The 15,543-nt window shown below is 41.9% G+C and overlaps 1 protein-coding gene across 3 annotated transcripts; it reads left to right on the top strand.

Moving 5' to 3' along the window:
• The first annotated feature begins 466 nt into the window (after positions 1 to 466).
• LOC1280199 (cytochrome P450 4C1) lies at positions 467 to 7,479 on the top strand. Of its 3 annotated transcripts, XM_061656227.1 has the most exons (9): positions 1,319 to 1,455; positions 1,527 to 1,869; positions 3,714 to 3,911; positions 4,058 to 4,246; positions 4,515 to 4,587; positions 4,710 to 4,836; positions 4,899 to 5,087; positions 6,524 to 6,831; positions 6,929 to 7,479. In XM_061656227.1, the coding sequence occupies exons 2-9, from the start codon at positions 1,695 to 1,697 to the stop codon at positions 7,215 to 7,217; spliced, it is 1,548 nt and encodes a 515-aa protein (XP_061512211.1). In that variant the 5' UTR covers positions 1,319 to 1,455; positions 1,527 to 1,694; the 3' UTR covers positions 7,218 to 7,479. The 3 variants fall into 3 exon arrangements, with proteins under 3 accessions (XP_320022.5, XP_061512211.1, XP_061512210.1); XM_320022.6 differs by having other exon boundaries at positions 467 to 1,869; XM_061656226.1 differs by having other exon boundaries at positions 1,363 to 1,455; positions 6,524 to 7,479.
• Positions 7,480 to 15,543: the final 8,064 nt, after the last annotated feature.

Here is a 15,543-nt window from a genome sequence, read left to right as displayed (position 1 = left end):
GCTTTCCCGTGTTGTACCATTCCTCGGGCAGATAAGGCAAATTCCTGGAACTACCCAACATTAATGCCCCAATCCAAACTCCCCGTCCAGGACAACCTGATGCTGATAAGCCGCCTGAACTGCCGGTACCGGTCGTACCGCTGCCACTGTGAAACAATTTGTCATTAAAATACAAAACAAAGACCGAGAGGCGCCGAGGCCGTTACCTTGCACATTCTTAGCTTGCAATGTGTGGCGCACGGCAGACGGCGTCTATTTTTGTTGATTTACGTTCCACTTGAGTAGAGTTTTCACACTTGAAGCGTTTGTTTTGGACGGTTGTGGTTGCTATTTTTAGTACCAATGATTCAATAGTGGATGGACGGGCAGGGTGGTTGGAGTTCGATCGCATTGATTTGATTACAATCAAGCAATACAATTCCGAGAACGGGTTCGATGCAACAGCAACCGATGCATGCGGTGCGCTAGCATCAAAGGTAGTTAATCTAGTGCGCGTGCCGCTAGGTTAACGCAAACATTAAAAAAACACAGCAACAGGTAAAGCAAGGCCGACGGTGAACAAGCGCGTAGAATAGACAGACGAAGAGCAGACGAGCAACATGTGATAATGATTGTGTTTATGGTGGTGGAAGTCAATGAGAGAATGAGTTACTGCAAGTTGTATTGTTTTAGCTGCAAATTGACAATGCTATTAATTGTTCCGATTTGTTGTTATTTCTGTTTTCAGAATGACTAACTCGTTTCTCACTCTTGAAAGATTGAATCATTTTTAAAGCTTTTAATCTCGTTATTCTGGCAGAATATGACTAGTAATTAATTATCTGTTGGTAGAGTTTAATGACAGCAAGTGGGCAGCATGTGTTGATAGGTGTGAACATGTGTGAGTAGTGTGTTTTTACATCATACATGTAGTCTAGGAGAACAAAAGCGGTATCCCTTATTATTTTGTATCGTTCAATACGAGATGCTTTGCATTGTACATGCCAAGCTACACAATGCTGGGAATATTGGGACTTGAAATATTGATATTTATGCATATATTATTTATTTAATTCATTGCCTAATTTAAAAAAAGGAAAAAAATCCACTTAATCTCCACATTTAACCACTATTTTTTTTTTATTATAAGTTTTGTGCTAGTGAGATAATTTGAAATCACAACACATACTCGAGGATGAATATTTACCATCAACGCTACAACCAACATCCCATAGTGCGCGATGAAACGGGTTAAGACGTTACCTGTACGCTTGATCGCTCACAGCCACCTCGTCTAGCCCTTCTAGGCATGATGAGTGCCGCTGATACCGCTTGTTTTCTTATGTTGAGCTTCCCACCGACGAACGCTTCTCGCTTCGAGTTTATTTAGTACAGACAGCCGGTCAACGGGGCAGTTGCTCATGCGCTGCTCGATCGAGAGCAACAGTACAACGTGTGGCTTTGCTCTTATCGACGGTGGGCTATCGATACTTTCCTAGTTCAAGTGCAAACATTACGCCTTTATTGTTCTCGTGTGTGCATAACAGGTTAAAGGTCCATCGGTAGAGCCATCAAGTCCAGCTGCTTGGTGCGCTTCTGGCTCAGTCAAGCTCCGCCGCGTAACGAGATAATTGGGTCATTACAGACCTGCGCGCTTACGCAGAACCTGTTTCGAGCGAAAACGCGAACTGCTGGTGTTCTCTCCCGTTACGATCATGTCGGAGCTCAGTACGATCTTTCACGGTGTGCTCGTGTTTGTTGTGTTTGCCGTCTACCTACAGTGGCTGATGAAACGATGGCAGCTGAGCCAGATATTTGAGAAGATACCGGGCCCGAAAGCTTACCCGATCATCGGCACGATGTACTCGTTCATTGGCAAACAGCGGCACGGTGAGTGTTTTGGCCCAACAATATGGCTATTATTTATTTTAACATACAAGCCTGAAGAATGTGTAACAAGCAAACTGAATTTGAAATTTAGCGATTTGAAATACTTTAAAACGTGATTAAAATAAAAGTTAAAGAATAGTACTAAAAGACCTCAAAAATGTTATTAAAGACAATTTTGTTTTTGTTAATAATTTTATTATTGCTATGATTTTACAATTATTGTGTCGAATTTGCCGATGTGCAATATTTCATCTTATTATGTTAATGTTATCTTATATATCAAGTAATTTAACTCTTCTTTATAACTCTTTTATAGTAACTCTTCTTTTCTTGTATTAGTTTCATGGTTTTTTTTTTCTAATTAGTAATTTTCTTTTGTTTACATTACGTTGATGTTGTCTCATTTTGTTTTGGTCTTCATTATGTTACATTTCCTTAGCATTACACTAAGTTATGTGGCTTATAGCCTTTAGTTTCGGTTAAACTTTCATGTGTATCTCCTGTCTATTAGCTTCTACGTTTTTTATTGATTTTATGTCGATAAACGGTTCGATTGAGTACAAACGTTTATTTTAAAAGTATATATACACTAGTTCTCACTTTCCTTTGAATCTTTATCCGGTTGCTATGGATCGTAATCCATGTGAATGGAACGCAATCAACTACGTCTGAATCGTTTTCAGTTACATTTGGATTTTGCAGTAGCTCGCGCAAATTTCATTGCAGCGCACCGTTTATTCAGTGACCGTGGGACACATTTGCATCCCTAGGAAATAATTAAATAATTAATGCATTCAATTGTAAAATCTAATAACATTTTGTATGTGAAGGTTACATCACCATTCATACATTTTTTATTCTTTGACCAAGTTTTCCAAACAAACCTGCACAATCTTCTTCTTTTTGGTCTAACGACCTTCGTGGTCATTCAGTCCTGTTTCTGCTTTCGAGATTTAGCCGGATATTCCTTCTTTGCTATGGAGGGACGTTCTGGTTGGGAATCTATTCAGATGCGTAGACGCCGACAAATCTGTCAAATGTTATTCATTGCTTAAACATAGGTTTTCAACACACGTTCTAAAATGGGTTCAAACATAGAACAATATGAAATTGTTGTCAAATCATCTGTTATGAGGAGAATCGTGAGGTACGCCGAGCGGTCACTAAATAAAGTATGTGCCGCAACGAAATTTGCGCGAACTACCGTAAAATCCAAAGGTAGCTGAGAGCGATCGACACGTAGCTGAATACGATTCAGAGGTAGTTGATTGCGATCCATAGCAACCGGATAAAGATTCAAAGGAAAGTGAGAACCGGTGTAATTCAATCAGAATCAAAATATATTAACAGTAAATGACAAATAAAGACACAAAACGTAGTAAAACGAATCTACATCGAAATGACATTTAATATAGAAGTGTGATGTTTTACAGTAAGGGTTGATTAACAGTGTTTTACTTGTCAATTCTAGTCTCGTAAATGAGCTGGTCTCGTAGTACAGTCGTCTACTCGTACGACTTAACAACATGCCCGACATGGGTTCGATCCCCAAATAGACCGTGCCGCCCATACGTAGGACTGACTATCCTGCTATGGGAGGAAATCAATTAGTCACTGAAAGCCAAAGCCCACTAGTGGTACAGGCAGGCCTTGACCGACAACGGTTGTTGAGCCAAAGAAGAAGACGACTTGTCAATTCTTGTTAATTATGCAGGTCTTTATTCTTTATTAGCTCGATGTTCAATTTGACTGTTTTATGTTTTGATTCCAAGCCAACCAATCGAACCCATGTAACTGTCATTCAATTACCAGTAAAATTAATACCGTTTCCAATCAATCGACAGAAATCTTCTACCTGCTAGACGAGCGGACTCGCCGCTACCCGGAAATCCACCGCGTATGGACCGGGCTGACCCCCGAGGTACGCATCAGCAAACCGGAGTACGTCGAGCAGGTAATCGGCTCCAGCAAACACATCGAAAAAGCCACCATGTACCGCTTTCTGCACGATTGGCTCGGCAACGGACTGCTCACCTCCAAAGGTACGTCTACTACTACGGACTAATCACCTTCAAACCACCACAATTGATTGACAATGTGTTATTGTGTTCCTTTTGCACCCATCTGCTGTCTTGTGGGACATTCCGGTACATTCTGAAATCGCGCTCCTTGCTTGCGGATGCAACAGGTGAGCGTTGGCATCAGCACCGTAAGCTCATCACACCGACCTTCCACTTCAACATCCTCGACGGCTTCTGCGACGTGTTCGCCGAGAATAGCGAGGAGATGGTGGAATACCTGCGGCCGCACGCCGACACCGGCAAACCGGTCAACGTGTATCCGTTCATCGCGAAAGCGGCTCTGGACATCATTTGCGGTAAGTGCTGGGACACGAGCGGTGGGATCAATCGCCTTGGACGCGTTCCAAATCGCCCAAAGCGCCCACCCCTCGAGGCGCTGGATGATGTACGAGTCCGTGAGCCGGGTCGGATTTTCGGGGGACTTGTTTCGCGAGACGCTTGTCCACGCTGTCAACATGCGCTTTAATGGATTGTTGTGGTATATTTCCTCTCTCTCTATGCTTCCGTGTCTCGATCGCTGGCTTGGTGCGGAATTTGCCTGACGTTTGCGATGATGCGCACCAGAAACGGCCATGGGTGTGAAGGTGAATGCTCAGAGCGAAGGCGAGGAGAACGATTACGTCAAGGCAGTCTGCGAGTAAGTAGCGTTTCCCTTCGGGGAGCGACCTGGCGTTGTTGTTTGCTACATGAATGCTCGATCTTTACTACAACCGGTGTGCATGTACCGGGTGTACCTTGGTCGTGTTATCTGTTACACAGGCTTAGCAGACTGTTTGTGGAGCGTATGGTTCGTCCCTGGTTGCATCTGGACTTTATCTGGCTGCGGTCCCGGTTCGCGGCACGGTACAAGAACGCCCTGGACACTGTGCATAACTACTCTCGCGAGGTATGGTGCAGTTGAACGGTGGGATGATGTTCGGGAATTAATTTCACACTGCTCTCCAACAGGTAATCCGGGACCGAAAGGCAGCACTCGAGTCGGCAAAGAAATCTGCCGGCGCAGAGACAAGCGACGGGGAAGCGTTTGGTGTGAGGAAGCGTATGGCGTTTCTGGATCTGCTGCTGGAAGGAAATCAGGCCCACAACATTATGACCGATGAGGATGTCCGTGAAGAGGTGGATACGTTTATGTTTGAGGTAAGATGGATATTGCGAATGGACCATTTATGATTTTTTTTACAGCTTGTACGTAAATGTAGATAGCGAAGGATCCTTTCACTAATTGCTGGATTAAAGTAAACGATTTGACAATAAATTTCCAGAAAATTTGCACTGTTCAATGTTAATCAAACCAAAGAGGCTTAATTTGTAATGTAAATTGCATACATTGTAATGTAAATTGCATACAGGCAAAAAAGGCCTATGCAGTTAATTTTACTTGTTGGTTTTGCTGGGTGCACACTCACAGGCAAAATCTTTCTCAGTATTCACTATTTATGCGTTACAGTCGTTGACACTAAATTTTGGCTTTAACTCACCTATTTTTGTATCTAAGACACACATTTTTGATAGCCTGTCTCAATTGTTTGCCTGTAAGGCGTCAATTTTTGTCTCTAAGCACCACTTTTTGCCTGTTAATCAATTGCTTTATTTACAAAATACAACGTAATGTCTGAAACTATATGTTTCAAAATGGTTGAATTTCAGTTTAGTAGTTACTAATTGCAATAATAGAATTTGAAATATTTCAATCGTTATAACAATTTTGGAGGCTTTAATGATGGCATGTGTTTTCAAATGTCAACAATGGCTTTAAAATTAATTTTAATGATTTTTTTTTACAAAAAATCTATAAAATCAAGACCGTTTCTGCAGAGTTTTTGTAATGTCAAATACTTGTTGTCATGAATATGCTCAAATACCTCATAGTCATGATTCCTTTAAGAGACAAACATGGTTGACTTACAGACAAAAATTCGTACTTTAGAGTCAAAAATGGATGCATTAGAGCTAATATTTTGCAACAACGACTGTATCCGCAATAATTACATGAGCTCATGTGACCAACATTTCAGTAATCCAAAGCTGTAACTATACAAGGGTTATTAACCTTTTTTTCTTCTCTGTCGTAAGTTTGGAAACAGCTTGCTCAAAAGCACACAACGAACATTCCCCAATTCATCCCTTTCTACTATCTCAATACTGTATTACTATCCGGTTACGATCCGGTGCAAAAGACAGCGATTTATGTTTTGTCGCAATGCCATTTGTTCCATCTGTTGTGTGTTTGGGTACAGCAGCCGTCCGTCAGCCGTCAAGAAACATAATCGAACGAAACTCGTTCCATCGACCCCCAAACGTCAATACCAGCAGCCCAATTGGCTGTCCAATTTTCCAACCAAATACCCCAAAATGTCGAGTCCAGTGCGGGCAAAGGTTACCTGGGCGACTACGCTAAATTACACCTCAGCGACTCTCAATCATATCGTACCGGTTGAGCCTGATTCAGCAGTTTTACTGATGGCTTGTTTTCTGTGTGTCTTGTTTCTTTTTTCTCTCTCTTCACCCCTCCCCATAACCGATTCGATCGACCTCGGTGCCCTGGCACAACCTGCGTCCGTGCATCACTAAAGGGACACGACACAACGACAGCTGGCATCAGCTGGGTGCTGTTCCTGCTCGCCCTCCATCCGGACGTGCAGGAGCGGGTGTGCGAGGAGATTGAGTCGATTTTTCCGCCCGGCGACGACCGGGCCGCCACGATGCAGGACCTGAACGAGCTGAAGCTGCTGGAGCGGTGCATCAAGGAGGCGCTGCGGCTGTATCCGTCCGTGTCCTTTTTCGGTCGAACGCTCAGCGAGGACGTCCAGCTCGGCGGGCACCAGGTGCCGGCCCAAACCATCGTGGGCATCCATGCGTACCATGTGCACCGGGATGAAAGGTTGGCCCGAGAATGTCACCCGCCACCGTGGCGGCGTGTATTTCATTGGAGGTTTTTTTTCCTTCTTCTCGTTTTCTCCTTTCGTTCTTTTGCGCAGGTTCTATCCCGACCCGGAGAAATTCGATCCGGACCGTTTTCTGCCGGAAAACACGGAAAACCGTCACCCGTACGCGTACATCCCGTTCAGTGCGGGGCCGAGGAACTGCATCGGGCAGAAGTTTGCGCTGCTGGAGGAGAAGAGCATCGTGTCGAGCGTGTTGCGCCGCTACCGGTTGCGGTCGGTTCGGACGCGCGACGAGCAGAAGATTATGCACGAGCTCATCACGCGCCCGAAGGATGGCATCCTGCTGTACCTGGAGTCGCGGCAGAAGAAGGTAGACGCGTAGGGCTGGCTCGTTGGGAGGTTGGTTGTTTATCAAAAAGGGGGTTCTTTTCGCTTTTTGGTTAGCTTCTAAAGGGTAAGGGAAATTACTGAGAGCAATGTGATTTTGGCAATAAAACGGAAATGTAAAAAATAGGGTTTTTCCAGAAAAAAACATAAAAGCGTTGGTAATTATTTAGATAATCAGATTGGATTCTTATGTTATTTAACTCAATTATATAAAGCTGGATTTAAATAAATTTGTTCTTATTAGTTTTTAATTAAAATCGATTACTAATGTAATCTTTGGGATACATGAAGTTGGTTTCTTCACTGTTGCATATTTAATTATTATATATTCTTTTAAAATAGTAGTAATAAAAGCATTCTAAATCAGCATTCTAGAGAATATAGAAAACGTTGAACGAGAACATGAAATTACAAGATAGTTTCATGCAACCAATCAACTAATCTTTTAGTAAACTATTCTGAATCATTTGCCATTAAAGTTAAACGATATGTTTTAAAAATATTTTACTGCTTTTAACATTCTCTGAAGAAAAAACAAAGATCATGATGTACTTGCCAATGGCGCTATTAATTTTAGTTGTAAAATAACAAATAGATCTTGTACAAACCATTATGAAAGAAACTAAAATATTAAAATAATAGGTCTTTAAAACTGAATACTGATTAATGATCTCCTGAAGCCCTATTAGCGATGCCTCGTCAAAGTTGCGTACGAGATGATCATACCAAGTGATGGGTGATCGTGACAAAAGTCACAATAATATAAATGATATTTTTTTCTATTTAAAAGTGATACAAAACCAATCACCTTGGAAATAGGGTTGTTGTAGCAAAACGTAGTTCAAAATTGCTTTTTGAACGATCAAGTATGGAACGGAACATTCCTTAAGCCCTTCCTAGAAACTATCAATGCTATTGCCGTAAAATCAACACAACAATTTGCCACTTAATCCGTTGACATATCTATGCCGCACATATCCAAGCGAACGAGCAAACGCAGGAAGCACTACCCACCTACCCACTAAATAAACTCGAAACAATGCCCGGACAACTCCCGGTCCCACTTGTTCACACTTGAGACCCGCTCAGCGTACTTACGCCCTGTCGATTTGAAATCGTCAAATAATGACGGTTTCGGACTTGTCTCAAATCAACCAACCCATAATTGACACCTTCACTGTCGCCACGTTTGGCACGTCCATCCTATCGATCGAACGGACAAGCACAGTGAGCATTTGTGTCCGGCCCAGCCCCGGATGTACACCGGCACCGGCCGGGAGGAAATGAACGGACTTTGTCCGGTAGCCGGTTTGTAGCGTCTAATTGCTGGAATTGTACCGTACCATGGTAGGCCACGAACACTGCCGGGCAGCAGGTGGCAAATAATCCTGCCCAACCACCCAGCCACGCTTTGCGTCTATCTTTTCGGTCTAAGGCTCCGGAGAGCCGAGTCATACAAAAGCCTGCGGGAGGTGGGCTCAGCTGGTGTGCAACCACATTAATTGTCAGTCAACATTCTTGCAACCGGCAACTGCACCGGATGCTCAAGCCTGGCTGTCTTCCCTGTTACGGGCGAGGCTCGGCTACCTTCTTGCCGGGACCAGGCCGGGGCGTCTTTGTCGGCCGCTCGTGGCAAGCATGCAATCACTGTAATGCCATCAATTACCGAAAGCACCTTGCTGCCAGATTGCAATCAGCCTCAACCGTGAAGCTGCTCGAGCCGTGCTGGCCCGTCCTTTGTTGCCCCGGGAATGGCACGTTCGCTGTGCTGTGTGGCGTGCGCTTCAAGAGCCTTCGATGCCCGCTCCGGTCGGGCGGAAATTCTCTTTTTCCCACTCTACCGTTCGAGCCGCTGAGCTGCTTCCGCTTCGATCGCAATCGCCCGGTCGGGCGTTCCACTGTCCACTTCCGGTGCAAATTTTGCTCAACGATTGTACGGACAATGGGCGGACGTAACAGGAACAGTGCTGGAATTGGATGTACCAGCGTTTTCCCCTCTTCTGCTCCACCAACTACCAGCTTCCCACGAAGATCACTTCCTGTACATAACTCTCGCTTTCTCGTTCAATTCGCTCCCTCCTCACCCAATGTGGTGCAGCGCGAAAGCGTATTGACAGTCAGGCCAACCTCCCGGTTCTATGACATCGAGTTTTGTTTCTCCCTTTTCATACCTTTGCTTTTTTCCGATGATTGAAAAAAAAGAAAGTTTAAAAAAATGCGAAGGAAACATCTATCCCAGCGCCTGGAAGATGGCACTAGCACAGACGAGCAGCAAATGCAGGAATGTTTGGAGAGAGAAAAAGCGTATCGCAAGGTGTATGGTATGGGTACGATTGCAAGAAATTGGAACACATTGTCCTGCCCGGCAAGGAACCCACCGTAAAGAGGAGCAAAAGGAAGAAAAGAACGCACAGGGAAGGAGCACAAAATAAGACCCAAACTGGGTCACTTTTAAGGTTGGGCCTGGGCTGCTTCATTCTCGGAAGCACTGAAACCGGACAAACCGTTTGATCTAGCCCCGTTTGGCACATTTTTGCATGCAGTAAAAGTACTTTTTTGCGGAATTGGAATGGAAATGAAAGTAAGGAGGCTCATTTCAACACACATTGATTAAATTTTATTAGTTTTCCAGTTTAGATGGTCGGGCGATAGATTGTTCGTTGGAAGCATTCAGTTTACGGGGAATTTGGTTGTTAAACTGGTTCGAGCGCCAAGCTGCTGTGTTCTGTTCGAGATTTGCTTTCAATTTTACCTCCCGGGCAGGTTTCTGAGTATAAGCCTTGTTGGCAGAAATAAGTCGGTTAATGTGGCAAAAGCACAACATAGTGCAGCAGCACAGCATAGCTTAATTAGGTTCCAATTTGAACTACCTACAAAAGACCATGTTGTTACATGCAGCGGACAGGAGTGATACCTTTCATTCGATAAATTTTACATCCGTAGCCTTGAGTTGCAGTTACTCGCGAACTCCATACAACTGTCCGATGCGGGTAGCCTCACAGATCGTAATGATCAAGCTTACTGGAATTTATTTCGTGTACTGTTTCAATCTAAATATTTCAATACAGGATTGATTCTCACAATTTATTGGATGACTTTCCTAATCTTTTGAGTTTATCTCACGATTTATTTACCGTTTATCTTAGATTTTTGAATCGTTACCACGATGTATTGAAATCGTCCCATTTGGATGTAAAAAAGTGATCGAAAAAAATTCTGGGAATGATCCGAAAACCCTTGGGAATCGTCCAAACAATTTTGAAGAACAACCAAAAACCCTTGGTGTATTTAAAAAACCTTCACATGTAATGTGGAATTTGAAAACCGAAAAAACAACATAACTAGTTTTGGGATTCATGCATCATTTGCTGAGATTCATTCATATACGTCTTGGGTTCAAGCCTCGCATGGGCCGTCTTCTCAAAGGAAGGACCGACTATCCCGCACCGCGGTCTCGAAAGCCCTGTATTGTCTAGCTTGACCACGTTGGTTTTTGTGCCAAGAAGAAGAATTAGAAAAAGATCTAACTTCATGAAATTTGGAAATTTATGAATTCCATGGGATTCGTGAGTCATTAGAAGTTCATGAATCTTTTGAGATGCATTAATCTTTCGAGATTTACGAATCGCTTCTACCAAGATTTAGATTCATTGAATCATTTATGTATCTGAATCAGATTTGCCCATCACTAATACCTACATTCAGTCATCTTGCTAGGCTTTAATTGGCGCCTGAATGTATGCAGTTTAGTATATCACATCGAAATAGTAGAACATATATCATGTAGGGTAAATGTACCTATAGTGGTGGTAGTACCAATAGTGGAGGTATTGCACTAAAATGCGTCTCACACGATAAATTAACAGTACTTAAGTTATTTACGATAGTGTGAAATGTTCTCTAGCCTTTTACAAAGAATTTTAAAATGAAATGGGGCCATTCCGTTTCTTAGTGACCGAAAAATCCATTATTTTGTGAAATTAGTCAACATTTTTCCAAAATCCTTAGGATTTCATAACGATACTCATATTCTTGTTAACGTTCTAAATGACAACATAACAACGCAATTATTAGTTTTTGAACATAATTGTTATCAAATTATATTGTTTTATTCAAATTCATTGGCTTTTGACTATATTTATGTATTTTTAGGTGTTGTTTACGATAGTGCCATTATAGGTACACCAAACAGGCATGTTCCTATAGTGGTCTTAGTTCTAAAATCAATAAAAACAGCTAATTTTAGATTTTTTTCGACGACATTTTTGACATGTCGTACTGTTTTCACTAAAATAAGCAACAAAAATTAGTTTTCTGTAAGTAATTTATGAAACAAAGGCCAAAATTCGCTTATCTGGCTGAGTGAAAAATCGACTTCAAATCAAGCAAACTCTTCTGACTATGGATTGACGACAGGTGTTATTCAGTACTTCAGTCAATATTTTCATCAACCAAATTCATACATATTTTACGATCAAATTACGAAAGATATCATTATTATGACAATAATCCATGCTATTCATACGAAAACAGCTTCAAAACTAAGTTATATTGATATTATACACTGTTTTGAGGCATCTTTGTTTACCACCACTATAGGAACACAATGCGACGACTATAGGAACCATACCACCATTATAGGTACAACGAAGCAATCACAAAAATATGTATTTTTTCGTAAATTTAATGTGTTTCATGGTAAAAATGGTTGCGATTGCGAAGATAAAACATATTCCAATTGCTATGTGTTAAAATATTCAGAAATTGTCCTTCCTGACACTTTAAATCCATTAAAACACATCGGTACCTCTACAAATTGCACCACTATTGGTACATTTACCCTACAACAATAACAAAAATAATCTCAAAGTTGCTATGAAAAAAATTAATAAATAAAACTTTGTATACTAAAAGTTCTTTACAAAGTGACAACAAATGGTTGACGGGGTTTTTTTTGCTTATACTTAAACATTGCATCGTTTTTATTTTAATTTGTTGAAAAAGATTACAATGCTTTCCAGCAAATCATTACTCACGGTTTAGTAGGAGGGAATTTCTGTTCAATATTGTTATTGTTGTATTTTTTTTGTCCCTTCTTTTCACCATCATACATCACCGATGAATTGTTGCTCCGTCAGCAAACTGTTTGTGATCCATTAAACAATCGACCAGCTTATGCTTCCACTACCCCCAAAGCAATGGCACGTACCTACACACACAAAAAAAAAAACAAACAAACTCAATTTATCATGCTGCGCTCAATTCCACTCAATTGACACCGGATTTTACAAAAGATTGAAACAATTTTCTCTCCCTCCTCCCCTCTTGCCTGTTTCCAGCATTTCTGCATCATCAGGCAGCAACAGGGGAGTGGAAGGGAAAGCTTGTAAAAATTTGGCCCATTTATCGAAAACTTTCCCATAACCTTCGAATGTCAAGCGATCGAGCAGGCCAGCCAACGATCGGTGGCTGGGTAAGGTGTTTCGTTCCATTAGGCAAATAGATTTCAAATGAGACTGCGTAAAACTTTTATCATTTGATCGTCTGGTGGAGGTGATGGATGGCGGTGGTAGTGTGTATATGTGTGTGTGTGTATTCGTTGATGATAGTTCGCTTGGCCAGCAATTGAGGGTTGAGGGAAGGTATTTTTGGTGCGGTGGATGTAGATAAATTATAGTCAAATCTATCAAATCTATTGAACGTGGCAAGCGTAATGGTAAAGCATTTTACGGCAGCAATCAATTGCAAACAAAGCACGCTTTGCTTTGCTACAGTTAGCACACACACACACACACACATGCATACACATAGCATGAAACAAATAAAGAACAATTTGCTATTTTAAGCAACCGTTGAATGGCAGCAACATTTTGGCCATTTGGCCATGAAAGGTTTGTGTGCCGAATTATCTACCACTGGTCCGTCACTTTATTTAATGAGGCTTTTAATTAAGCACAAAGAGCTGCCTCGGTCGTGTCACTTTTTGTTGATGCACTTAAACGTACTGTACTGCACTTAAACGATTATGCACGACCCAAGAGCAAACGTCAACTAGAAGCTCATACCGAGTATGAAGAGCTTACCTTGGAAGAGCTGTGAGAGAAATGTAGAAGATACAACGAGTTAATGCTAACTCGTCATACACCAAAAACAGTGCTTTTGTCCTTATTCGGTCCGTTCGCTAGCATCGTCTGCATGCCTGTACTTTACCATAAAAAGGTGCTCCGACTTTGACCCTCTGTGGGGTGCTGATAAGAGAAGGCGAAATGAAATCGTCCTGCTGCTGAACGCTCCGTACCACAGCATCGATCGCTGCATAACAAAGCACCACCACCACCCAAGCTACAGTTGCAATGATTACAAATGTTGCACTTACGCCCGAAAGCTCTTTGCCTTGCGAAGCTCCGAAAAACGTGTTTAGATCAAGAAGTGAGAGAGGGATAGAAAGTTCAACACAATACACACCAGCGGTACAGGTGTCTTCTGGATCAGCAACATTGCACGAAACAACGGACGAGTTAAGATTCGCGTGCACAAAATATGGCATGACTCGGTGTGTTTGTGCTTGGGAGTAAATTCAATTTCCCAGCTTGGAGGAACACGCAGCGGCAGCAAGGGTGTGTGAGTGTGTGTGTGAGGGATGAGTTGCATTGAGTAAATAAATAGCGAAAACACAGCCAGTAGCACCCGGCACCCTTTCATGCAACGGAAACGTTGCAAACGCGTCGAGATAAACCATGCCACGAGTGCGAACGCAGGCTGAAACCGGGCAGGGATGGATTAGTTTTTCTACCGTCCAACAGTCCTCTCTATTGAGAAGCACTTGCACCAGGGAAGAGGTGGTTTTGTAAAAACACAAATGGAAACACAGATAGCAAACTACATCACACAATGTACAGCGCGCACCCACCGATGGCTCTCCGGCTCTGCGGTGGTCTCACAGTGTTTCAGCAGCAGAAAGAAGATTTTCCTCTGCACGGAGCAACGATCGCTAGTTGTTGTGGGTGTGTCACTTTTCGCCAGCAGCTGAGTGAGCTGCATTTTCTCGTCATTTGTCGGGCAACAGTGGCTTGAAGTAGAGTTCATCTGTGATGTGTTTTGTGCGTTTTCTCACTGAAGACAGTGGTGGTACAGTACTATTTGTACAGTGCTGGAAATTATTCTAAGAGCATTATTATTTTAGAACCAATTTTGATAATTGATTCGATCCGGTCAGTTGGTCTTAAACTGTATACATACAGGGTTTCTCAAGGGTTCATGATTGTTTTCCGAAAATGTGTGGATGCTTCCCATATTCCCACGATTTTTTAGTCGTGTCTTAGATTTGTATGGTTCAGTTGTATTGATGTCCCATGGGATCATACCAATACATCATTGGAACAAAACAAAAATCTATAGGATACGATGAATAAATAACACGAGCCCACAAACATATGGGAACTAAGCAATAAATCGTGAGAAACCCTGTACCATGCAGGAACACTTTCTAAATGCTTTTTTTAATTGTTTTGGTTTCGGCAGCTATTTTTGTTTTATTCAGTATTGAATTTATTTTGCGTTATTGAGATTTTTATAACAATATTTTTGATTTTTGTATTTCTTCCATCAGCCAATCTAACCTTCTTGCAAATATGTACAAGTGTTTAATGATCTCTATAATGCTTTCTAGATGCAGTGGTAATTCGGTTACGCTTATAACATGTTCGGCCACTGTAGCTTAGATGACCGATGAAGGCAATGGGAAACATTGTAAGGTTAAATGTTAACGTTGACTTACTCAAAACAACGTCATTTTCTATGCAATGTAATCTGATGGTAGTGTATTTTTTTTTTTTGCTTAATGCTTTCACAGGCGCAAACAATGCAACGAAACGGTTATAGCTTGCAGTAAAGCAACCCAGTGTTGAGTGGTGAAGATCGTCTCCAGAAGCTACAGATAAATAAGCAAAAAGACTGAACTCAGACCACAGGTATTGCAAGCTATTTAAAAGGAATTTCTAAATATATTTAAATCGAACATTGATATTTATTTAAATGAAATACCAATACATCGCTCATTCTTGTGGTGCTTTGCTCTTGGAGTCAGCACAAGAATGGTAAAATATTTCGCAAAACATACCGAAACCCGGAATAAACCACCCACATTCCAAGACGCCGTGTTTCTACGAAATTTAATTCCACTAATCTATGCCAGTGCCAAGTGCCAACGAAGGGCCGGCCACACTCCAACTACACTCGAGCACATCACACTCTTATCACCTGGAAAGAAGCACAAAAAAAACAGAGAAAAAGATCCGGCATGGCAAAGAACAAATAACATC

This window comes from Anopheles gambiae, chromosome 3 (assembly GCF_943734735.2).
Source record: "Anopheles gambiae chromosome 3, idAnoGambNW_F1_1, whole genome shotgun sequence".
Classification (NCBI taxonomy): Eukaryota; Metazoa; Arthropoda; class Insecta; order Diptera; family Culicidae; genus Anopheles; species Anopheles gambiae.
This window is presented reverse-complemented; position numbering and strand designations above follow the sequence as displayed.